The 24,998-nt window shown below is 35.3% G+C and overlaps 1 protein-coding gene across 5 annotated transcripts in view; it reads left to right on the forward strand.

The window, feature by feature from the left end:
• Positions 1–6: 6 nt before the first annotated feature.
• The window catches only part of LOC112966232 (ribosomal protein S6 kinase alpha-6), a 47,009-nt gene continuing 22,017 nt past the window's right edge, over positions 7–24,998 (forward strand). The window contains exons 1-8 of one of the 5 annotated variants that reach the window (XM_026066120.1): positions 7–292; positions 9,298–9,357; positions 13,799–13,915; positions 16,983–17,064; positions 17,921–18,001; positions 19,704–19,783; positions 22,753–22,859; positions 23,176–23,213. In XM_026066120.1, the coding sequence (XP_025921905.1) occupies positions 9,313–9,357; positions 13,799–13,915; positions 16,983–17,064; positions 17,921–18,001; positions 19,704–19,783; positions 22,753–22,859; positions 23,176–23,213 (550 nt within the window). In that variant the 5' untranslated portion in view covers positions 7–292; positions 9,298–9,312. Of the gene's footprint in view, positions 293–7,335; positions 8,102–9,297; positions 9,358–13,798; positions 13,916–16,982; positions 17,065–17,920; positions 18,002–19,703; positions 19,784–22,752; positions 22,860–23,175; positions 23,214–24,998 lie in introns of those variants that run through there. The other 4 variants (XM_026066122.1, XM_026066121.1, XM_026066118.1 and 1 more) reach the window with 4 other exon arrangements.

Consider the following 24,998-nt stretch of genomic DNA (forward strand, 5'->3'; position numbering starts at 1 on the left):
CGCCGAGCCCGCTCCCCTCGGGCTTGCTCCCGCAGCCGCCGCCGCCGCTTCCCCGCACCCCGGCGCTCTGCCGCTCGCAGTTTCTAAGCTTAGAAAGTGATGACAAACCTCCCTTCTTCCCTCCTGGGCGAGCGCTGCTAGGGAGGAAAAGAAAAAAAAAAAAATAACACGTGGGAAGTTACGGCGGAGCAAACTTCGGCTGGGAAGAACAACGCTCGGTAAAGCGCGTTGAAGGCTGCTCTTCTTTGTGCTGCCTGGCTCACGGCCTCTGCCGTGCCAAAAAGACCTTTTTGTAAGCTCGGTCCCGCTGTCTCTTGTGAAAACTTACTTTAACTTCTTCTCAAAATTTAATTTTACTAATCCGGGTGTGCATCCAGCTGGGCTGTCACTAGGAGAGGTTGCTATGTTTTTCATTGATTAACTATATGATAATTATCATACACGCAACTAACAGAAAGAACTGGGGAGGGAGGGGGGGGAGTGACTGGGGCTTGGATGCCTAAACATTTAGAAAAACGGATAGCTTGAAGAGTGTCTTCGAGGTATTGCTTCTCTTAATAGAAGCAAATGCCAGGTGTAATTAAAAAAAAGGTAAAACTGATTATGCTCTGATAATGCGTGTATCTCGGCACAATGTAATGCATTACACTTAAGTGTTGCAACTTTTGCACTTTTAAATCAGAAGCTTAGGATTATGTATCCAACATTGTCAGTTATGACAAATAAAAGATTACACCTAGGTGTATTAGAGACACAAGAGATGTTATCTAAATAAAGCTTCTCAAAACTGGTCAAACTTGCTTTTTGTGATTCCTAAATCATAAAGTACTTATGATTTTACTTATCAAAAGTAAAAAGGTCTTTGGCAAATTCATCTCTAAGTACAAAGTGCACAAAATAAGCCTAGTTTAAATTATGGGAAGAATGAAAGAATCTCCGTTAGAGGATCTTGTTGAAATTACTTTCTCAGATAATGTCCGTTTATACATATACAGTAATTCACAATAGCAATAAACCCAGAGGGAGGTTTTAAATCTCTTACTACTTCATTTTACTTTCTGTTGCTGTGTCCACAAAGTGCCATTTCCAAGCACTGTAATTACTGGACATGCATTTCTACACCATGGCTGCTACACTTTTATTCTGACGATCTAATACTTAACCACAGTCTAAGTACTTTAATACTAGAAAAATCCTAATGATGCTAGTGAAGCTACAAGTAAGGATGAAAAGTCAGCAGAGGTATCAGAGGTTAGTCTTAATATTCAGTTTGTAACAACAATGCTGTAGTCAAGGTATGAAGCTTGCTGAATGTTTCAGAAGACTTATCTGGCACCATTCATTAGTTCTCAAAGAATAGTGTGATATGTTGGTGTTAAAATAAAGTCGTGTAGTCAAAATGTAAACTTTTTTTTTGCACTTCTCACAGTTCTGCAGTATTTTTTTGGCTGGGCAAATACCCCTCTGCCAAGGCTGTTATTACTTTTGCAGTATTGTGATCGTGCCGCTTTTGTATACAGTCTTTGCCTTAGATATTGCATCAACAGTTAGCAAGAGTGGCTGGAGAGGGAGAGCCTGCGTTAGCTCCAACACAGCAAATCTCAGACACATAGTTCTATTGACTGCTGTGATGTTTAAGTCATCTTCAAATACTTCACTGGGTTAGGGCTAATAAAGAAATAAGAGGTTAGCAATGAACTGTCGTAGAAGCCTGGTTCTGAAGTTCTGCCCATCTTGCCAGCAGAGCATGTGATGATGGATGTCCAACTGAAACAGCTCTGTGTTTGTAATATCTGAAGGCAGCTATTTGCAACAGTCATTCTTTAAATTATGCTTTCCTCAAGTTTGTACGGGAACTGCTTACTTGACAGCATTTGTGTATAATTGTTTTGTTTGTGCGCCAGTTAAGATGAGACATCACATGTGTTACATCCATGTTGCATTTGGCTAGCAGTGTTTAAGACTTCATTTATACCAAAAACATTTCCAGGTTGCATATGAAGTTCATAAATTACATAAGCAAGTACTTATTACTGTCATAACATATTTATATTAAAGGGATCTCAGGGACATGTAGTATTTTTGACTTGAATGGAAATGTCCAAACACTTGGTTATTGGGATTTAGCAATGGTTTATTTTATGTTAAAATGAGTTTTTGGTTTGGATTCCTCATTTAAAGTTCATAGAATGAATTGTATCTTTTAATACTTAATGCAACCTTATGTTTGCAATCTGATAGGTCTAGGTGACCTTGACCTCTGCAACTACAGAGAGTCAATAATATTACTGAGGTAGTCATCCTGCATCTTGAAGGCCAAATTACTTGCACTTATTAGTGCTCTTGTCCATTAGACGTATCACTGGAGGTAAGCATTAAGAAATGATTCTCCCTGGGGAATCTGCCTGTTGACTAAATTTAGAATTACATTATTAAAAATAAGTGCATTTCCAATGAAGTAGCACTTGTGTCGAATTGATGAACTGAAAACAGTTGGCAAGAGAAGAACATGATCTTGAAGGTAGGGAACAAATTTTCACGCTTCAAGGCATAAAAACAACACTAACTTTTGGAAGAAGTTTAAGATTTAATTATTTTACATTTGTTCATGTTGAGTTTCTTTGAAGTGCTGAGAATTAAATTCTTGGCTGTACACTGTCCAGTTCTCATTTGGTTAGGAATTCTTATATTCCTATGACAAAATGTCACTTGTGAAGCAATTTTGTGACTATTGGAATTCCTTAAGCATAGGTAGAAAGAGTCTGTGTCATGCAGTTTAAGCTTCAGATGTTGAGTGAACTTCTTTCCTCCTAAATGTAGGATGAATAAGTATTTTCGTGGTAATAAAAATAGATACAGCAAGGGTGTTGCTTATAAATAACTGTAGTAGATCATTAAAATGTGATTGCAATCTACAAAGAAACAGGAAAGTAGATGTTAACACTTCATTGACCAAGCTGAATCAAATGCAAAAAATACTCAGAATTGTATAGATTACAGTAACTTTGGAATTTCTGCCTAGGAGTTGAGAGAAAAATTGAAACTTAACTTTTCTTACTCCTTGTGAAGCTTTTAAAGACAAAGGGAAGTTAAGGGGAAAAAAGATCACTGAGAATATACAAATAGTCTTTAGATAAAAGTGGTAGTATTGTTTAATAGAAGTAGCATTGTATGCCTTTAAAATGGGAAATATATTTAATAATTAAAATATATGCTGTTTGCTACTTATGAGTATTGTGAAATGCATACATGCAACCTCATACTTAAATGTTTCTCAAATAAATACATACTTCAATAAACAGTTGCTTAATAGGCTGAAGTTGACAGGAAAATAACAAGGCCCAGGATAAGAGAGTGACTAGAAATGAAAGTATTCAGCTATAAAACTTTACCGTGTTAGAAGCAGCTGCCTTAAAAAAAAGCAAGGTCGTGAGTTGAACATTGCTGCTGTTGTACATACCGGTCTGTTTTTCATGTCTGTTTAAATACATCTCTCACTTTCCCCAGTGTTTGTAGTCCATCCTCTTAAGCACGTTCTGCCCCTGGTCTGTCAAAGGCCGCTGAGTTTTGTCACAGTTGCATAACGCCTGTGTGAGTAATTACTGGCAGTGACGTGGATGACTCAGCTACCTAGTTTTGTGCATCTCTGAACATCTCTACAGTTAGGTGCTGTTATGCTAAGAAAAAAAGTAGTGGTAGTTGCATGTAACTTGAGAATTAGGTGCCCTCAGCTATTGCAACAATGTACAGTTTTTACAAAGATTTATGAAAACCAGCTCTCTTAAAAGAAGAAAAAAAATAAGCACATTAATACTCTTAAGAAACAGAAAACAATGAGTGTCTTTATGCACTGGAAAGTGCTGCAATGTAATAATAGTTGTGTTTTGGTATACCACTTTTGAAGGTAGTTTTAGAGGTCTGCAGTGGAGTTCTGAGTCTCTAAAATGACTGGGGAGGGCGGGGGTCCTATTCAAGATAGCCAACCTGAATTCCTCCAGGAAAGCTTTGGAGAAACTTCACAATAACCCTAAGTAGAAGAATGTTATGACTTATCAACTCACAGTATATAGGTCACTATTTTACATGGATATAATTCTTTCCTGCATTAAGAATGAAACTAGTTCAGGGATCCCAGTGTTTATGGTTAGGTTTATATCTTGTTACAGCTGTAACTGTTGGGAGACACATAGTTCTCCCTTGATCTCTGAGGATGGAAGGGATCTCATTGCCCTTTTGAACATAAGGGTAACAGAGCACTGGAGCAGGTTGCCCAGAGAGGTGGTGAAGTCTCCATCCTTGGAGATATTAAAAAACCATCTGGGCAGGCTCCTGGGCAGCCTGCTCTCAGTGACTGTGCTTGAGCAGGGAGTTGGACTAGATGATCTCCAGAGGTTCCTTTTAACCTCAACCGTTCTGGGATTCTTTTAAAATCAGTACTTGTATGTTCCTGAAGGTTTGCTATCCTATCTGAATTGTACATTTTATTTACCACGGGAAAAGAACTTTAAATTCCTTGATAAATGACTGTGGGTTTAGGCACTTAAACACTAGCAGTGAGTGCTTGACATCAGCATTCCAACTTTTTTTTCTCCCTTTTTTTTTAAATATAGGATAGATTTATCTTCCTCTTGTCTTCCTCTTGTACTTGATGTATCTAAGTGTGAATGGCTTATCTGGCCTCTCCTTTTTGTGAGAGGAACTGAGGCATAGAGAGTCTCAGGCTTGCAAGGGTTGTGCAGTGAGCTGAATGAGAAGAACATGAAGCACAGGCCTCCAGAGGCTCAAGTGGGAACTGTAATCCATAGGTGACATATATTTATTTTCTGGTCACCTCATGGTAGAATGGAAATCAGCTTTAATTGATATATCACCGTGTCTTGTCGCCCTAATAACATTGCTTTCTCTTTCACCTCATGTGGCTGAGCACTGTGCTATGTGAGACTGTTCCTTCCTGAAAGCAGGCCAGCCCGGGTAATAGAGCGTTGAACCAACTTGGGCACCTGCGCACAATAACAATGGCTATAGTTTAAAAAAAATCATCTGTTGCATGGAGAGGAAATTGTGGATATTTTATAGCAAGAACAAATTCCTTTAAGCTTCAGTTATGCTTACAGTGACTTCTAGACATTGTTTAAAAATAATAAAAACCCTCACCTGTTTGCCTGAGTGCAGAAAAGGAAACTTTCCCAAGCAAATATCAGGAAATAAGATTCAGTAAGCCAATATGCTGCTAATTAAATTAATGATGCAAACTCTCTACAGATGTAGCTCAAAACAAATGAGGAACAAATGGAGTTTTCTTAACAGTATTTTTTTTTTCCAAAGTATTTTCTCGGAGTTTTGTCAAAATGACTGGAGTTTCTAATATAAGCTTACTTATTCAAAATCAATAAAGTGTATTTGAAGGAATACTTTGGCGTATGGGGAAGCAAAGTGGTTTGTCTTGTGTTCATTTGGAAGAATTATGAGAGCTGTAGGTCTGGAGATTTTAGTTTTACTAACCTAGCAAATTAAGTGCACTGAAGGAGGTACCTTAGAGGCTGCAGAAGCCTTTGTTTATCTGTATGTAGAATTTTTACCTGTTTTGAAGCCAAATTAGATTCTGCAGGAGTGATGATAAATATTACTTCCTTACTTCTAATAATATTATGATTATAAAATTCCTGGTTCCGTTTTTTCCTTCTAATTTTAAATTCTGTTTGAATGCCTAAATGACAACTTGTAAAAACAGGGCAGAATGAACCAGTTGTAAATCCTTTACTGCTTTTCCTTGTGATTAGGCATTTTGGCTGACTGTTTGTCTCATCTCTTTTGGCCAAAACCTTTTGGCCCACCAAACAACGAGGCATTTACCAAGTAAACAGTTGAGACATCCTTAATATTAAAAAAAAAAAAGCCTCTAATCTTTAGTAATACTGGGATCCCTCTGTTTTGTCATAAGTATTAGAGGAAAAACATGCCCAAGGTAATATGGTAGAGTCCCAGCCAGTCATGGGATCCATTGCAGCTACAGCAGTGTGTTTAAATTAGAAGGCAGGTTGCACTCTCTAACCTCAGAGGCAGTTTGGCATTGAAGGATTGGGTCTTTTAGCCTGCACCTCTGGAAAAGTAAGGGTTTTCTTGTTTGTTTCTTACCTGCTGGATTGTCTCTGACTTTAACTTTATTCTCATGTTTTTATGTAGTAGTTTCTGCTAATTTATACTGATCAACAGAGTGGAATATTTTAATTTTCAAAAATTTTATTTGGAAAGTGTTGATACAACTTGTCTAAATGTCTCAGTTTAATTAAAATGCAAACTAAACTTTTACAATGAACTGAAAACTTCTAATATTAAAAGTATTGAACAGCTAAGTGATTTGAGAATGAAAGAATCTCTTTCAGAATAACGGCACTCATTTCCTTTCACCTGCTCACTGTAGAGATGTGTGTTTTCTAATTCTCAATAATAAATTTAAGCTGTGTGTTCATAGATGTTTAGTGAGTTATTACAGGTTAAAATAGTTCTATTCTAAATATATGTTTGTGCATAAATGTTTGAATAAATCACTAAAAGAGGTCCTAGTCATCTGCAGAAGCAGAGTTCTGTATTTGCTTTCCATAAAGGTAGGAATTGAGTATGAATTTTAATAGTCTCTATAAAGTATATGAATGGATACTTCCAGTTATTAAAACCTGGCCAATATAAGTAGCTATAGAAAATAGTAGTGACTTGATTTTGTCATTGAATTTTTTTTAACTGAATAATTAACAAGTTTGTGGTTTCTTTAAAATTACTAGGTTTTGGCTTCCAGTCCAACAATTTATTTAGCGAATGGTGACCAGGGTTCACAAATCAATGAGCTAAAAGTATAGTATCACATGTCAGACTATAAAAGTAGGTTTACACACTTGAACACAAAATTTATTGGCCCAAAAGTTGGCAGACATCCCAGTTTTTGTGATTATGGAGAGACTGGACAGGAAAAACAAGCAACAATGAAGGGGAAAAGTGTATATGATAGGAAATTGCTAATTAAGATGACATTTGATTATCTGCTGTAAAAATCCGATAATTTACTATATATGATTCGTCAGAAAGCTAAAAGTATGCTTACACTGTACGCTGGAATACTAGGTAGGTCAAATAACATGCTGGACTTTGGGGTCAAAAGCCCATTCAGGCAGTGGCAGCTTTCTATATCTGAATGCCTGAGTTAAACTACTGTTTTCAGCGTATCTGCAGTTCTGCTGGCTAGTGTATGTAGGTTCAAGATCTTAATTTTAAATAACAAAGCTTGAAAAATGTTGACTACATTTAAAGGAAAGAAAGAGAAATGCACACCGAAATCATTTCAAATTAATGCTGCACAAGTCTGGCAAAGTCTGCGAGAGAAGAATTGTATCCCGTTTCTGAACATCCAGAGTGCAAAGGCTTTTCCTTACCAGGTCCAAACAGGTTTTATAAACAAACTTTGGTCTCTGCATTAATTCTCGCCTGAATGTGATCTAGTAATATTGTGAAAGAGATCGCGTGGCAGTGAACTGTTGGAAATGAGGTTGGAGTTTACATTTGGTCTGAACTTTGGGGTTATGGTGCCTTGATGTATTCAATTAATTCATTCAATGCAAAGCATAATGGTAAGTTTTCCCCCCTTTTGGGTATCTAATTTGGTAAAACTTTATGCAAAAACTGAAAGTTATGCCTCAAAGTAATATATTGGTTTCTGTAGTGTTTGTGAAGTTTCTGAATCTAGGGTAATGAGTTAGTGATTTTTGGTCTTGAGAAAGTAGGGAATAAATAAAAACTTAGAAAGCAGTGAAAGCAATCAAAATCCTGTATTACTTTCTTCTTTTGAAGTGAAGTTATCATCCAAAAATAAGTGCTAGTGTCTTGATACAAAATTTGGAGATGTAATTTTACTAAATTTGTTTTTTTTAATTTATAAATTTATTAAATGTATTAATTTAGGACTTGAGCTCTCAAGATTTACTTGAAATCAAGAGTTCATCCAGAAGAAGCAGTGCAGGTGGCAGAGGTTTTGCCCGGATGATGCAGTCGCAGTGTCCTAAATCTGTCCCTGCTGCCCTACCAGTTTGTCAAGTGTGTGTGTGTGGTGGTGGTGGGTTTTTTTATTTATTTATTTTTAATAGGGTCTGTGTGGCCTTTCAACATTCCTTGTAGTCCTGTGTTTTACCCATTTGCATACTGATAATCATGCCATATTTCAGTATCTTAGACTGGTCCATAGGTTAGAGAAATTGAGAAGTAAAAGGAAAAAATGTTATTACCTGGTTATAGAACTTATTGCTTGAACTTTTGTTTTTAGGAAAAAAAGTAGCTTGAGTTTCCTCACGATATTTTTATTTAGTATTTTGTTGTGTGGGATCTATGCCACATGAAGGTAGAAATACTGAGCAGTTAACATATAAATAGATTAGCAGTTATCACTAGTAAAATCCATAATTGGCTTCACCCATTTTATCAGGTATTTCCAGTTTTAGTTAATACTTCGAGTGTTGAAACAGAGCATGTCCTTTTTATTTCTGTATGTTTAAAGCTTCAATATGTTTAAAGTTTCAATCGTAAGACTGCATTGAATTATTACTTAAGGAGAGCCTGAACTTTATAAATTAAGTTTTTTTTATTATTGTGACTGTGGGCTTAATATCTTTTTTTTACTGTTGGTTGAAGTGGGGGGAAAGAAAGTCAGCTGCTTGTAAGTGTTGTGGTATTCTTAATTAAGAGGATGGCATTTTTTTTACTTCTGTCCAGATGCACATCATTTTTAAAGGAAATAGGCAATTAATTCTTAAATATTTTTGTACATAAAAAGTGTTCTGGGGTATATGTGTTCTCCATTCTCCCTTCTCTTGCACTTCCCCCTCACCTCTACCCCCCCACAACTTAAAATCATTTTAGAATCTTTTCTCCTTAAACTTCAAATTAATTTTCAGCAGCAGAATTTAGGTTTTTGAAAAATGTCTGCAACAGATTTTGTATGTAAAGGAAGCATTTATGTCAGTGTTTTCCTTTATGAATTGTATCTGTAGCTCTTAGAGAAAGTATTTTAAATTATTTCCAATTAAGTAATACTGTGGAACAGCATTTACAAAGGGATGTGCTAAATGAGGTAGTAATTTTTTGTTTGAAACTACAGTTTTAAAATAGAATAGCAAAACCCACCAATTTTCATTTGTATGCTTTATAATGTAATTCTGTCAAATTATGAACTTTGGCACTTCTTTGAAATTGTTTGGTCTTAATGTTGCTAATTTTTTTCTTTTCTTTCTTTCTCTTCTGCGTTCCCTTCTCCAGCTGAATGGTCTTAAAATGGCAGATGAGCCTATGGAAGAAGGTGAACCGTATTCCTACCATGTAGGTACATTTGATATGTGTTGACTTTAGAAGCTCATTAGCGTGATTGTGTTTTTAAAGCAAAGTGTATGTGTTGCATGTTCTTTAATAACTTCTGAAGCTATCATTTTATTTGACTAGATTTGAAAAAGCTCCAAGTCTCGGAGAATATTTTTTTTCCCCACAAGTTTTTGAAAATTAGCAGCTGGGTAGTAAGTGTCTTGTTTGGAAAAGGATGCGGCATGAGGTGGTGCTTTATAGCAAGCAGAGTCTCTATGCTGGAAGGAGCACTTACGGATCCTTCAGCCTCAGGAAGATGCTCAGTCCAACCCTGAACCTTCTAGACCCCAAGGCCCATCACTGTTGAGATGCTTCTGTAGCAGGAGTGGCTTTCACTTCTTTTGGTGCTCGCAGAGCCACTTCTGTTTATAAAGCTAGGATGGGGATAACCTTCAGGAAGGATGCAGGTCTTCTTGCAAATTGCCTTTACTTTATGAAACACAAAGCAAACGAACAATACTGGGGGAACTGCTGAATGCAGATATGCCTTCCAGTTTAAAGGCCATGGTAAAAATATTTTTTCTGATTTTTTTACTTCTGTAAAATGATTTTTATGATCAAAACATAATAAAATTTAGGTGGACCAGTGTGCTTAATGTTGCTTATTTATTCAAAGTATGAAAAGATGACTACTTTTTTGATGTAGTTGCTGTATATTCATATAAAAGGTACTTCATTTCTGTCAATTTAGAACAGAATTAATTTTTACATCAGTATATTAATTTGACTTTTATATAGAAATACCCCAGAAAAGCCCTGTTAAGCATGGATTTTTGTCCAGTGCCTTGAAAACTTGTATTTTTAGATGTTGAAGATCAGTATTTTGTATGCTGGCTAAATCTTAGAGTAAACTTCAGGCTAATTCTCCATGTGATGAAGAGACCGACTTTGCATGGAAAAATTGATCATTGTTTTTCAACGCACATATCCATGTATTTTGAATAGAATCATGGAAGAAGGGGTCAAGTAGATCTTTTTACCAGCTGTAATGGCTGCTGTGTATTGCAATAATTTTTAAGTAAATGATTCAGAGAGTAAACTTGTGGGGACAGAAATTTGTAATGCTTTTCTATTTCCTGATGTTGCGGAGTAAGTAAATAAGCCTTCAGCGTGGTAGTCATCTTCCACGTAACGCAGAAAGATGAGCAACGGGTTGTGGCTCAATCTTGCACCATACCTGAACCAAAAGGATGTTGCAGAACTTGTTTGTTAGATGCTAGGAGCCACAAACCAGTCAAGCTGCAACTAAGAAAGATGGCAAAAAGCCAAAACTGATTGTGGCATTTCTCTCAGTGCTTTATTCCCTTCTGTTTAATCTGCTGGGAATAGTTGCCTCTTTTGCAAGGCAACTTAGTGAGAGCTGTTACCTGGGCCCTGAAACAGACTTGCTGCCCAAGCAGCAGTGCACAGATAGCCAAATTTGCAATTTATGGAGACTAAACTAGAAATAAAAATGAAACTGGCTTATATATCCATTCAACTCTGTATCTGCACATTCCTTGTTGATGATCCTGACATCTTTTTATACTTCAGTCATGCCAATTTCTAGCACTTTAATGGTAGTTAAGTAGGTGAAATTACATAAACATCTTTTGTAAAGCTAAAACTTGTTATAAAACCCTCATTTAATACATATCTCAAGTTATTCTTTATTAGCATGGAAAACATTTTTCTCCTGAGTTCACATTTAGAAATACTCTGTCAGTCTCCACAGCAACCAGATGTGATGTCACAGGCTAATGATTCAAGGTGGGTGATAAACAGAAGAGCAGATGAACTCTTAAAGATCTCTTCTCATGCAGAGGTTCACAGTGTTAAGCAATACAGATTAGGATATTGAAGTAAAAAGGCTTCTTAATTTGTTGTACAACTCAGCGTATAAGAGAGGAATTGCTGCTGTCTGTCATGAGATGACTTGAAATGCTAGTATTTTCACCTGCCTTAAAATCCAAGTACATGTTAAAAAAAAAAAAAAAATGGAAGGGATATGTGTATCTTACATATAACATAGTCAGATGGATGAAATTAAGTTGGACTGTAGACCATGTATCATTGGTATATGTCAGCTGTTTTTTCCTGAACAAAGAGACAAAATAAAGTAGCTTTTCTACTGTTTCCCATCAAAACATTAGGAGGTGGATGAGGTGTATAGAGAATTTTATTAGGTGCTGCAGTATTAGTTCCCGTGGAAAAGAAAAGGGATTCTTAAGCAGTTGATCACTGGTCTCTTCACTTGAAATAGTTAAATCTATTCTTAATACAGATTGGGATCCAGGTCTGCTGTAACTTGGGTTAATACATTCGTTTAGTTGCAATTTCTTTCCATTCCCTGTGCACCCTCTCAAAAAAGCATTTTTGAAACTGATGCATCCTCACAGACTTTGACAAAATAGCATGTTTTGCTGAAATTAAATTTTGGCAAAAAACTCCGCTGTGTCTTTATTAAGCAGTACAAGTATGATACCTTTTTGAAGGATAAGTAGGTAATCCCTATCTCCTTTTTCTGTTCCTTAAACTTTACAAACCAGATCATCAAAATTAGAGCTCTCGTTTGTACAGTATGTGAATCCTTCTGCTCTGGTTTGTAACAGGTCACTCACCATTTAATCTTACTATGAGTGTGCAAATGTCTTTTACTAGTTCTGAACTCAAAATTTTTGAGTCATTTGCCAGAAGCAAACTCCACCTGTGCTGTTTGTAAGCTTCAGCTGATGTTACAATAAAGAACCTTTATCATCTAAAGGGGGTAATACTGCTATCTTTGTAAAACTGTGACTTTGTAAAATTGTTTTCAAATAGACTTTATTTTGAATGCCTCCCTGCTCCGTGCCCTTTATGCACCTCCATTTCCATTTCTCTCCTTCAGGCTGATAAATCTATGTCCAGACAGTTGCAGTGTATCAGTGACTTATATGGCCAGAAAGCCTTTTTAGGGCAGTTATGAAATATTTTACTGAAAGGCAACAATAGCAACAATTGTTTGGAGTGTGAATTAGAAAGTTTGTTATCCAGGCAGCTACTTGTGTTAATATCCACCTCTCCATGGGAATCGGGCAGAAGGAATAGGCTTTTTTGGAAAGAGGACAAATAAGAGATATAGGGGAGGGGAAAGGACTAATGTGTGGTAACAGCTGGACTACAGTTTGTGCATATATTATGGATGATCTTAGGTGTAATCTTATGTCAAGCCTGAGTATAGAAAGATGTTCTCTACTAGCACAAACTGTTTCAAGTGGTAAGGCTGGGTTTTGTTCTTGTCATTCAGGAAGAGTGATGCATTGTAGGGGTGGGTTTTTTTAGTTTTGTTTTTTCCCTTTGGTATCTCTTTGCTAGGAAGACTTTGAGGTGAAGAACTAAGGAGAGGACAGTTAGTAGTGACCAGGATCTCCTAAAGACATAGAAGTAGTGCAAATCAGGCAGGATTTTCAGTTGTCATTGGACCGTATTTGCTCTGCGCAAGAAATTGATATTTTTAATAAGGCAGAGGGATAGCATTCCTGTTCCACATTCAGGCTCAGGTTGCTGTTGCAGTTGTAGGCCTTAGCACATAAGGATGCTTGTTTCAACATCTTGGTTGTTTTGGCTTCCAGAAGTTTCTTTCATACACCATAAATTTTATACAGCTGCAGTACATCTGATTTGTTTTCATCGTGGATGTTTGTGCTTTCATAATTGTAGCTGCTGTGCCCTATCTTGCGAAAGATTACAGTAACAGGCAAAAATCGGCAGAACCCTAAATCTTTCTTACCTCAGAATTGCACTCAGCTTTATGAAGAAGGACTTCACACTGGATCATCTTTCCATGAGTGCTGCACCTCAGAGCTGCGTTTCTGCTACTAGCTAAAGGAATTCTTGGAGTTCTTAAGATGACTTGTATCTTATTTAGTCTCTTCAAATGATGCATGTTCCTTTAGCTACAATAGTGGATGACCGTATTTATTACTTGCTGCTGTGAAAAGCAATAATTACTTAAAATGATGAAATTCAATTTAGCTTTCATTAAGAATAGCTTGGGCAAGGGAAAGATGAGGAAAGCAGTCACTGGGAAACTAAAGGCATGTGAAATAAAGGTGGAGCATGAAAGATCATCTCAGGCTTAGTTTAAAAATCTGAGCTTATTCCTTTCATACAAGAAAACTCATGCTTATTTTAGTTGCAGGATTTATAGCAAAAGTAAATGAGCTTTATTCAGTTGGATGAGACTTTGACTTCAGTTTTGAAATTTTAGACATGCACCTATTAAAAAAAAGCATGGAAAATTGTTTTCATTTGAACAGCTTTTGGGGGGCCTCATTACCATTTCAAGTATTTTATTTAAAAGAATAAAAATAAGACATGCACTTCTAGTAAGAGTGGATTAATTTGGGACTTTTTTTTTCCTCTTTTGAAATAATGTTAATAGGATGAGGGAAGTGTGAAAGAAATTCCTATTACCCATCATGTGAAAGAAGGATGTGAGAAAGCAGATCCAGCACAGTTTGAACTACTTAAGGTTCTTGGTCAGGGATCATTTGGAAAGGTAAGATACAGACTTTGGTTTCATCTCATGTTCAAAATATAGTCTGCCATCTTCTTTAGTTTAGATGGATGCTTGGGAGCCACCAGTTGTGTAATGAACATGGATAGATACTTTAGGAGGAGATCATGGTTTCTCTCTTTCTATTTTAGTTATTGTACTTGACACAGTGTGAATGTTTGACTGCTTTTTCAATATATGGGAACTGTATTGATGTAGATACAGAGGATTGATTCTGGTAGCTTCATCTTATCCAAAGTAACAGTAAAGTAAATAACCTGGGAAATGTATTTCAGTGTTTTATTTTGTTGTATTTAGAAGGTGATCTACAGCTAAGGACACTAAGCAAAAAATTGCTCAAATAGGTTATAGAAGATATGTGACTTTTTCCTGTTGTGATAATTACTCTTTTCTAACGTGCTACTTGATGTTACATTTCACTTCTGAAATGTAACAATCAAATGTCTCTCACATGGTTTTGAAACACTAATTAAAATATTAATCATAACATATAACTAGCTAATTTATTTTTTAAACCACCCTAGGACAATTTTGCAACATCTATAAAATTGTTTCCGCCTTTGGAAAAATATATAAAGCTGATTGTCTAGTCTGTTCTTCTGGTTTGATCTTTCTCATGGCAGGAACAAACCTGTGCATATGGTTGTATGAGAAGGAAAAATTAATTTAGACATTAGGCATTCTGTGAGTAAGTGACAGGTTTAAAAATAGCCTTTAAAAGATTTTCTTAATGTCATACAGTTTAAGAAATACTTCTTTATCTGATAAAGCTGGTGGATGACTCCCGCGTATGCCTCTAGTCCTCAGAGACTAAAAGTCTCTGTGCATTTGTTACTCCTGACTTGAGGTGTTTTAAGCTATCCGCCAGGGTTCAGCACACTTGGTGCAGACATCTTATTCTTTGCTCAGCGAGTGATTCTTACTTTAGAGTTCGAACTTCTGACAGCTTAAGGAACACTTTTGCTCAGGACCCTGCCAGCACAATGAGCCATCTGTTTCAGAGCTTTGAAAATCTGGCAGTACAAGAACCAGGCTTAAGAATCGGACCAGAACTGCAGCACTTCTGAACAGAGCTGTATTTATATAATATTTGCCATTTTCTATTTAAAAGAGAAAACAAGCAATACAGGTCAGTGGCAGTTTCCTTTGTGCTGTTTGTTTGCTCTCTCCAGCTCATATTTCCCAAGGATGTCCCTTTGGGTTTTTAGCAAACACGTTGCTTGCTTCCTCTGACCTAGTAGTACTACAACCCATCTCTACCCATTTTTACTTCACTACTGTGAAATAGTATTAATCCTCCAGTCTGTTAGTTTAGCTCCTTTGTTCAGCCTTTGATAATGTTTTGGGGCTTAGTCTGCTGAAGATGGGCTTTGATTAGCTTTGGTGAATCACCGTGCCCCATATGTGTCCGTGTCAATTGTGCTCTGATATGCGCTTCATGTCAATGGTTGAACAACCGCCCACTGCATCTCTGCCAGATGTAGGATTACGGAGGCTTTGACTGCAGATTAAATAGATGCCGCTTGATGCTGGTTTTCAGTAGCAGCTATTTACATCCTTATTAGCTAGAATTCATAATTTGTGCATGGATGCCCTATATTGTTACAAGCTGCTAGTTGTTATGCATTAAAATATTTGCCAATGCTTTTTGATGTTTTCCTTTACTAGCTACACTTTAATTCATGAGTGGCTAATAAATTGTCAGTATATTAATCTGCACATTTTTGTACTTTCTGGTGTTTGAATAGTTTCCTTTACAATAACAGGGGAGCAGTGCTGTAGATCAATCGTTTGGCAAAACTTCAAAAACAAAACAACTGATAACCAGGAAGCATGATTATATATATATTTTTTTTTTCTCCCATGACCCCATACAACTTAGTGGCAGTGCATGAAGTTCTAATTCCAGAATGCAAAAGCTTTTGATTTTAAAATATATATATATGTGTGTGTGTGTGTGTATATTTATGTGTGTGTGTGTGTGTGTTTCCAGATACTTAATTTCTAATGAAGTATATATGTAAATCTAGTACTAATGAAAATCTGAATAAAAATAAGATCAAAGAGATAATTTCAAATAACTCTTGGCATTCTCTTGACTCGTAAATATTTACTGCAAAAACCTTTTTCATAATAATTGCTATTCTAATAACAATTTAGAAACAAACACATACCAAAAGTTTTGTAAAGTGAAAGCGGTAGCATTTAGAATATTAGTCAGTGGAGAGGCATGTATTCATACTGCATTATTCGCCCTAATGCTATGCTTCTCTTAGTGTCAAATCATATATGGTATGTCTTTAAAATTCTTCTGGAAAGAAAAGAGTAGGAAAACCTGTTGGCGTCAAAGTACCCTTCCCCTTAAGTGGAAAGGTTCCTTGCTCTTGTATCACCACTCTTACAGAATTCGTTAGTATAACGTGTTGTGTGTTTGAGACTCTGGTCTTAAACCTCAGAAGTCTGTTAGTGTGAGTGGTAACAGACTCAGGCAGACTTGTCCTGCTGTTGTCTTTATCCAAGAAAATAATATAAAAAACACATGATATGTGAGTACTTGTTTGATAAATACTTTCTTAAACTGTTCACTGTAGAAAAGAACATGTAGATTGTTTATGACCCATCTGACTGCTTAAGAGGACTTGCTGGTGTAGGTACCTGTATCAGATACTGTATCCGATTACTAATAGAAAAGGGAATCCAATTTTGCTCTTTCATTAGAGCTGCATGCTTTGGAAAGAACACTGGAAGCTGTGTGAAACCACCAGGAGGTTTGCAAGTGCTTTGTTATACCTGCTTATTTGGTTACCAAGCTTGTTTATGCAAAAAAGACCTACTGTGAATATTTGGCAGCCTTTCATTGTACAGATTTTTGGGGGAATGGGATGAGACTGAGGGCATGCTACCTCTTTGTCTGTATTAATGAAGTTAAAAGTAAAGATGTATTAACGTGTGTTTTGTGTGAGGTTGTTTTTTCTTTTATCGGGTTGTTTTGGTGTTTACACAAAAATATTTTTAGCAGTAATTTGAAACATGACATTTATATTCCTAGGTCTTCCTCGTAAGGAAAATAATTGGTCCTGATGCTGGGCAACTTTATGCAATGAAAGTTTTGAAAAAAGCTTCTTTAAAAGGTATGCATATCTTATTAATTACAACTTTAGAAAATAGCTTTTCAGTGGCACGTGTATCTTAAATTAGTTCTGTAGATACTTCTTCTTAAAGTAGTTTTCTATCTTAAATCTCTTTTCTCAATGAGTTCATAGTTTTTCATTGACGCCAGACTTTTTTCTAGAATAATTTGTAAGTTTGTGTTTAAGAATTACTTTAAATCCGGTCAGGCAGCTTTAATTATATGATAAAATGTACTCTTTCAAAGTTTAAAATTGCATTCTTTAATTCTACTTAGCCTTTTCATTATACTAGAGCAAATTAATTTCATAAACAATTTTCCTTTTATCTTTGTTAGGTTAGCGCTCTGTAGTGGTTAAAATGCTAAGCCATTCCCTCTTGTTATGGGAGCCATAGCAAGCTAAGCTATGTTTTTGGCTTCTGGAAGGCACTTTAATGGAGGCAACTCCACTGAATGTTCCTAGTTGGAGAGGAAAAAGTGATCTTAAAAGACTGGAAAAAAATATATACGTATATATGTATATATATATATGTTGAAATAGTTAATTCAGAGGTTAAAGTTATCTGGCTAGATGTGTAGATGTGAACTTTGTTATTTGAAAGTAACACGGTTTAGCACAAAGTATTGGGATTTGTTGAAAAAATGAAGACAAAAAAAAGCTGGGGCAGGTGAGGAACAAAATACAGTTTTGCTGTCTGAAAACATGTTTTGTGGGAGAAGTAAAAATTAAATACAAAATAGGTGACATACAGAAAAAATACTTCTTTGGATAGTTAAAACTTTTCTATATGTTTTTCTACTCCATTTGTATTATACCTAGTAAATTTGTTTAATACTGGTCTTATTTCTTTTCTCAGTTCGAGATAGAGTTCGTACAAAAATGGAGAGAGATATATTAGTAGAAGTAAATCATCCCTTTATCGTCAAACTGCACTATGGTTGGTATTTATTTTTTGCTACAGCTTTTTCCATTACTTGAAGGTGTTGCTGATCTTGTTCTTGATATTGGAGTGGTGTGCATTAAACCATAGCTTTTGTGAAGCATAACTAAGTAAGATTGCATATAGTTAATATCAAGAATGTATGAAGAATAAGAATGCAAGACACTGACAGCTAGATATCACTGGCTTCCAATATATGTTACTACACTAAGCTGTATAAAGAAGTGTTCTGCCATGATGGCACTTGACTACAGAATGTGACTTTAGGAAAAAAATAAATAAAAATAAAAAATAAAAAAAGTCTATCAGCTTTTCTGAAATTGGCTCTGCAGAACTTAACAGAGCCAGTGTTACCTTTTTTCTTTTATAATTGTATGTTAGTCTTGGTGTTAGGATTCCTGGACCACTCAGAGTGTCTTTTGAAACTGTTTCATACTGATTCCCTTTATATAGATATAGTAGCTTGACACTTCAGTTGTTATCTATGGGAATTTTGCCACTAGGATGCAAATATATATGGTGTTTAACTGCAAGTCCCTGGGAACATTTTCAATGCCTATATACCCCTCTATTCAGATGGAGTTCCAGTCAGGTCTTCCTTCCAATGAAAGACTAAAGAACATGTTAAGTTGGTCATATGAAAGTTTAATTTGACATGTTCTCGCTGCACTGAATAGCAAGAAAATTTATTCACATTTTTGAAGGATTGTAAAAGTATTTGTGGTTAATATGAAATTAAGTTCTTATTAAAATGATTATATGCCCCTATGAAAGTGCCTATGTAGATTCTTTAATGACAAAGAAAAATGTAAATATTTGTTATTTTCTTAGAAGTGCATTTCAAAATAGTATGAGCGCTCTATGGCACTTCCAGTTTGGGTTTTCAGAGCCTGCATCTGTAACTTTCTATTCTTTACTTTGCTGTCCTTATATTAGCAAACTGCCCCATCATTTCTACAGCTGGATTCTCTATTGATAGTTTTAGCRTTGGTATCTAGTGACTAGCTAGTTGAGGGATGGTCTTTAACTTTGCTAATAGCGTCCCCTGTTTAAAAATAAGAATGTGATCAGCTTGAAATGTATTGAATTTGCGATAAATTAATGGACTGACTTCCAACTTTGTGCAGAAGTTTTCTTAACTTAAAAAAAGAAAAACAACCCAAAGAGGACGTCCAAACTCTCAGTTCAAATATGCCACCCAAAACTTGCATTAAGAAAATCTTTGTCTTTCTCACTTTTGTAGTGTCCAGTTTAGTGTCCAAATTAGGGTCTGGCTACTTAAAATCACATGGCTAAAAAGGAATGTAAATGTACGTGTGTGTGTGAATTTTGTAGATTAGGTACTTTGTACTTAAAGATCTAGTGCAAAGCTTGTTAGAATTTTCCAAAGGTTTTACTTTTCACGGAGTGAAACCACAATACAGTAATTCACATACATCAGGGTGTTTTCCTCTTTGGGAGAGGAGAAATAACAATATTTAATAATCTCTTATGGCTAAGATTGTCTTCTGTGAAGAAGCAAGCGAGTAATCATAAAATTGAGTAATTCATGTAGGTTTGTCATGTGCAGCTGAATTATTTCAGTTGCAAAAGCAAAGTATTCTATTATACCAAAATCCTCAAGTTGTAAGAGCATTCAGAATCTGTTTTGTAGATCATCTTTGTCATACACAACTATTGATTTGTGTTTTTTAAAAAGCCTTTCAGACTGAAGGGAAGCTATATTTAATATTGGATTTTCTCAGGGGAGGAGATGTGTTCACACGATTATCCAAAGAGGTAAGTAGCTAAAATTTTATCTCAACTCAATGTTAGACCGGGGGAGGGGGGTTTGTTTTGTTTTATTTTCGTCAATACAAGGTTGTTTTTTATAGCTGTTTCCCCTGTAATTCTTGTCACAGTCAGGTTTTTAATAACTTAGCTGGGCTTTTCTTATGTGTTCTAGAATAATGGGCTACAACCTTAAGAAATATCATCAATGTGTATTGATAAGTAGCCTAAGTTTTTTTTCTTTATAATATCGACATAAACCAGTTCTTCTGTCTAAAAACATTTTGTTGCTTGGAAACCTAACTGAAGTAAATTATGATTTAGCAGTAAAGAAAGCAGATGTATACAAAGCTCATGGTCAGCTTAGGTGATCCTGAAAGCCCATATGTATAAGAGATTTCTGCTACATTGTAAAATTTCATAATATTGTAATGCAAATCTTAATGATTAATCTCACAAAGTGAGAATATTGACTTTTTAAGACATTCTTTCCCCTCTACCTACTATTGGCATGTTGCTGGAACTGTAATTTTTCACTTCTCTTTTTGATTTCTGGGGAGGCAGCTTCAGGGCAGAGAATATGATGCAGCCTATTTATTTATTTATTTATTTATTTTAAAGTATTTGTCATCAAATATTCATTATAAGTTAGCTTAAATATTATGAACATTTATAAGATTTTTTTTCTTCAAAACTTTCATAAAGCTCTAAATTTTTAATGGTAGTTTTTTTCAACAACTTCACAGTAAGAGAGCTTTTCAGTGTTTTCACCAGTATAAGTGCATTTATATTTCTAATGCATGGAAAAGGACACTTTCTAATACGACAGAACTGAATACCTGACTGATTTTTGTGATATGAAAGAGGCTGTTGTATCCCCATATCTGTAAGACATGAACTAGGTTTTGGGGTTTTTTGTATATATCTTTTTAAAAAAAAATCAAGCTTCATTTTGGGGACAGGCAAAAGAGAAGGAAGAATTGGAGGAAAAAAAAAAGTATTTATTTATTTATTTTTTTTAAGCTGACCTTAGTAAAACAGCGCTCCTCTCTAAGAATTGAGCTCAAAATTCATTAACTATAAGCTATTAAAATAGAAGCTAAGAGCTGTCTTAAGGGAACTGGCAAACTTGTAAAGGGCTTTTGAAACATTATGTAGGGAAGAGGTCAATCTCTGCTTTGATATAGATGTCTAAGTACAAGAGAAAATCTAGTATAACAGGACCTATTCTTTTTGCAATAACGCCTCTGGGATTACTGACTAGGCCAGATCCTTAAATAAGGGATGCGAGTCTATCTGTAATAGTACTGGCTAGGTAGCTGGAAGAGGTGTGTGTTCCCTTTGGGAATAAAGAAGCAATAATTGTGAAGTCGTTTTTACTGTTAAGTTTCTGCATGTTTTTTTGGAAGACTTCAGATAGCTTCTGTGATGGCTTTTAAAGACTTACTGTGTATATCTAGGGAAAAATTGGGCCTTTTTCCTTGTTAGTAGGAAGAAAAGCAGTTTTTTGGAAGCGCGTGATAATGCGCAGTGGACAATGGACAGTACGTAGGAGGATAAATTGCTTATGGCATTTTATACTTGCCATGCAAGGACTGTTTTAAATTAAATGGGTTTAGTATGAGGTTATTAAAGCATTTTTGTTGGTCTTAATTTTAATGTGGGTATGAGAGTTTCGGCTGAGGAAGTGGAATTGAAATGAATACATAGTAACGTTTTCTTTTCATTGGTAAAATCTAATGAAGTTGATTTATATTGTGTTTAATTTGACACAAGGTAGTTTTAAATGAAGTTATTTATTGTTGTAAGGTTGCAGATCACCATTTAGCATCTTTTTATTTTGAGATTTGCATTTTTGCTGTTCCAAGGACTAATGCTATCCAAGTTTTCCTCTTGCTCTTTTGCATGTAGATTAAAAAAAAGTATCAACTTTGCCCTTATAAAATGAAGGTGAAACTTCCTGTGCTGTTTCTATTGTATAACAGCTTTGTTCACACAGCACTAATTCCTGTTACTATGGAAATTGGGAATATTTCTTGTTGCCAGTAAAACAGATTACATATTTATGTGCAGTTCAAAGAACTAATCAATGTATTTCTAAATTATTAAGTCCAATTACCTTAATTTATGGAAAAGTCTTGTTAGCTATTTACTGTGCAGTTGAGGTGTTTCTTCTCCGTGTTCCTGGTGTTCTCAACAAATGAGGAACAATTCAGGGTGTGTGTGTATGGTGTTTTTTTTTTCCTCCATTTTTTTTAAATTTGGAGTTATAAAGATTATTAGCTTCTCCAGTAATTTGTATAATTTGTAGAACCTGACAAGAGCTAAAGCAGTTATGATTCATGTATATAAAAATTAGAAGCAACCTGTTGGGTATATGGGACAGAAATACAGCTCTATAAAATGTCCTATACGCAAGGTCAGTCAGTTTTTTGATATCTCACAGGATTCTTTAAATTTCTTTTCCTGAGAAGAGCAGAGCAGGTCTTCCTTCAGTTCTTACTGCTGCTTTTTGTATGATTATTTTCACTGTTTCATTTTGTGTCCTTTTTTTCCTAAATATTGGTAATGTGAATTCACAGGGGACAGTCAACCACTGAGAATGTGACAATAAAAGAAATTTCTATCAAATTTTATGATGCAGTGGAAAGCGGTGGTAGCTAGTAGTCTATGTAGGATATAATGCCAGAAGGAGCGTTGGTGGTCAGCAAAACTACATAAAACAAATTTATTACCTTAAAAGTTAATGTTTTGCAGTAACTGCAGAAATTTTTGTTTGTTTTTAAGTATTAGGTCTTTTGTATATCTGGTCATTAGCCCATTCTTGCATATCGTTTCTGTTAGGTGAATTCATGAATTGTCAGTGCATAAGGTACGTGTGAAAGTTAAATTTAGGCAGACAGAAGTATTTTCTTTTAGATTACAGTTTTAAAAACTGAAGACAAGATCAGAAGGTAAATCTATACAGTTCTTATTAGGTTATGTTTACAGAGGAAGATGTGAAATTCTACCTCGCAGAACTGGCCCTTGCTTTGGATCATCTTCACAGCTTGGGAATTGTATACAGGGACCTGAAGCCAGAAAAGTAAAGTAAAATGTATTTTACCACTATTACATGTACTTTGCTTATTGCTTTGCATTTTCCACTGTAAAGATGTGTAAAAAAACCAAACAAACAACCCCTTAATTTTTGTTTTGTAAGATTATGTGTAATGTAAAAAAAAAAAAGTTAAAGAAAAAAAGAATTGATCATTAATGTAATAAGCCAATATTATTACATTTAAGTCAACAGATGTATTTTTTTATTGGAGGAGATCCAAGCTGTTAACTATTATATTTTATATGTTGTATGTAAACATTCCTGTTTATGTGTATTGGTGAATGTGAATTTTAATTTTCAGCATTTTGCTCGATGAAGCAGGACATATCAAGTTAACAGGTAGGTAACCTTTATTAGCATAGCACTCTAATATTTGTGCATAAGCTTATATTTRCAAGTATAAGATGTTTAGTGATGGTTGGAGTATGTGTAAAGCCTGAGTTTAGTTGTTTAGAAAGGTTTTTTTTGTTTGCCAGGTTTTTTTTTATATTAAATCTGTACCCTTTCCTTTAACTGATACTTATCTATCACTAGGGACTTTTACTGAAGTACTTAAGAATATCTGCCCCAGGCCCTGACTGTGSGGTCGAGGCCGTTGGCAGATCCTTGTGTCCAAGCAGGTTCCCCTGAGGTTAGGTTARTTCAGGTGCTGTTTTAGTAACTAAAAACAATCCTCTCTTCTGGTCAGAAGGTGACCTGTATCGAGACTGACTGTTAAATGCCTTTTAGCTGAAGATCAAGAGGTTATTCACCCAGGCTAAAACTTGCTGACTTTGAGACTTTTAAAAGGGAACAGAGATGTTTTTGGTGTGGAAAAAAGATTTTGGCACACAAAGAGACTTCCGAAATGTTAAATTTTTGTTTTTGCATTTCTGTTTATTACTTTTAAATGCATATAAATTTGCAGGAGAAATGTTTTTTGAGGAACAGTTAAAATACATCTCTCCTGGGAAATTATGTTTACCAAATTAAGACTGAATGCTGTATTTGGAAAAAGAAAAATTATTGTGAATTACTGAATTCTTAAAATTGCAGTTAAGGTGGTATTTTTCTACAGTAAAATTCATTATGTACGCTGATATATAAATATTACTATTAGATCCCAAGTTAGAAAGCGTTATTTAAAGTCTCACAGACTTATTGGAATATATGTACACAGCTGATTATTAGTTGGATATTTTCTAACATAGAGTGACCTGATACTCATTATTTATAAATATCGCAGGTTGTTGGTATGTTGGGTTTTTTTTAGGTTGTGAGGTTTCTTTAAAAACATAAAGCATTTAAACCCATATTAAAATGTTTGATTTCTAGTTAAAATTCTCTTAGACTTCTTTAGCATCTGAATTGCTTTCTCCCTCTCCTCCCCCCCYYCYTTTTTTAATAATAATTATAACAATGCTGATATTCAAAACCAAGGTATAAAATTACTGCTCTTTCCTGGTGTCATGCAGAAACTTTACCAATGCAGGATTTTTATTGTCCACAAGTGCTCAAAAAGGAGTTATGTAGGAAATGGAGATTAAATGACGTAATTTTAAAAATTCTGCATGGTACTTTTTAATTGAATTCAACTTGAAAGATGAGTTTTTGGGGGGTTGGTTTTGTTTTATTTTCCCCATCTCTGTTGGTGTTTGGAAGTCACTTCCCAGGCAGCTTTCTGGGTCAGTGAGGAATCCTAAAATTCTCCCTTCCTTCTGAAAGCGGGAAGAAAACTTGAGAGGATTATTCACTAGAAATAGTTTTCCCTTTGTAAAAGGGAACCTTGAGACTCTCATCTTGAGAGTCGGGTTAACGTCAAGGACCTATCTATTCAATAGCGTTCTTTAAATAAGAGAAAAAAAATATTCTGAAGATAAAGCGAGCAGACATGCAAGACTGTTTTCGTTACTGAACTTGTAATTCAGGTTGCAGAACCATATTGCCTTATGTAACAACATTATTTTTAGTCTGATTTTACTTATTCATCATTCAGTAACATCAGACCATGCAGACTGCRTTCTCTTTGAAACTCACTCTCACTTGTATCTGGGGGGGTTTTTGCATTAATAAAGTGGGCAGCATGTTCTAGCAGACATAGAGAAAACAAGAACTCTTGATTATCGTAAGGTTCTAAATGTGTAA

Source organism: Apteryx rowi, unplaced genomic scaffold (genome assembly GCF_003343035.1).
Source record: "Apteryx rowi isolate R43461 unplaced genomic scaffold, aptRow1 scaffold_24, whole genome shotgun sequence".
Classification (NCBI taxonomy): Eukaryota; Metazoa; Chordata; class Aves; order Apterygiformes; family Apterygidae; genus Apteryx; species Apteryx rowi.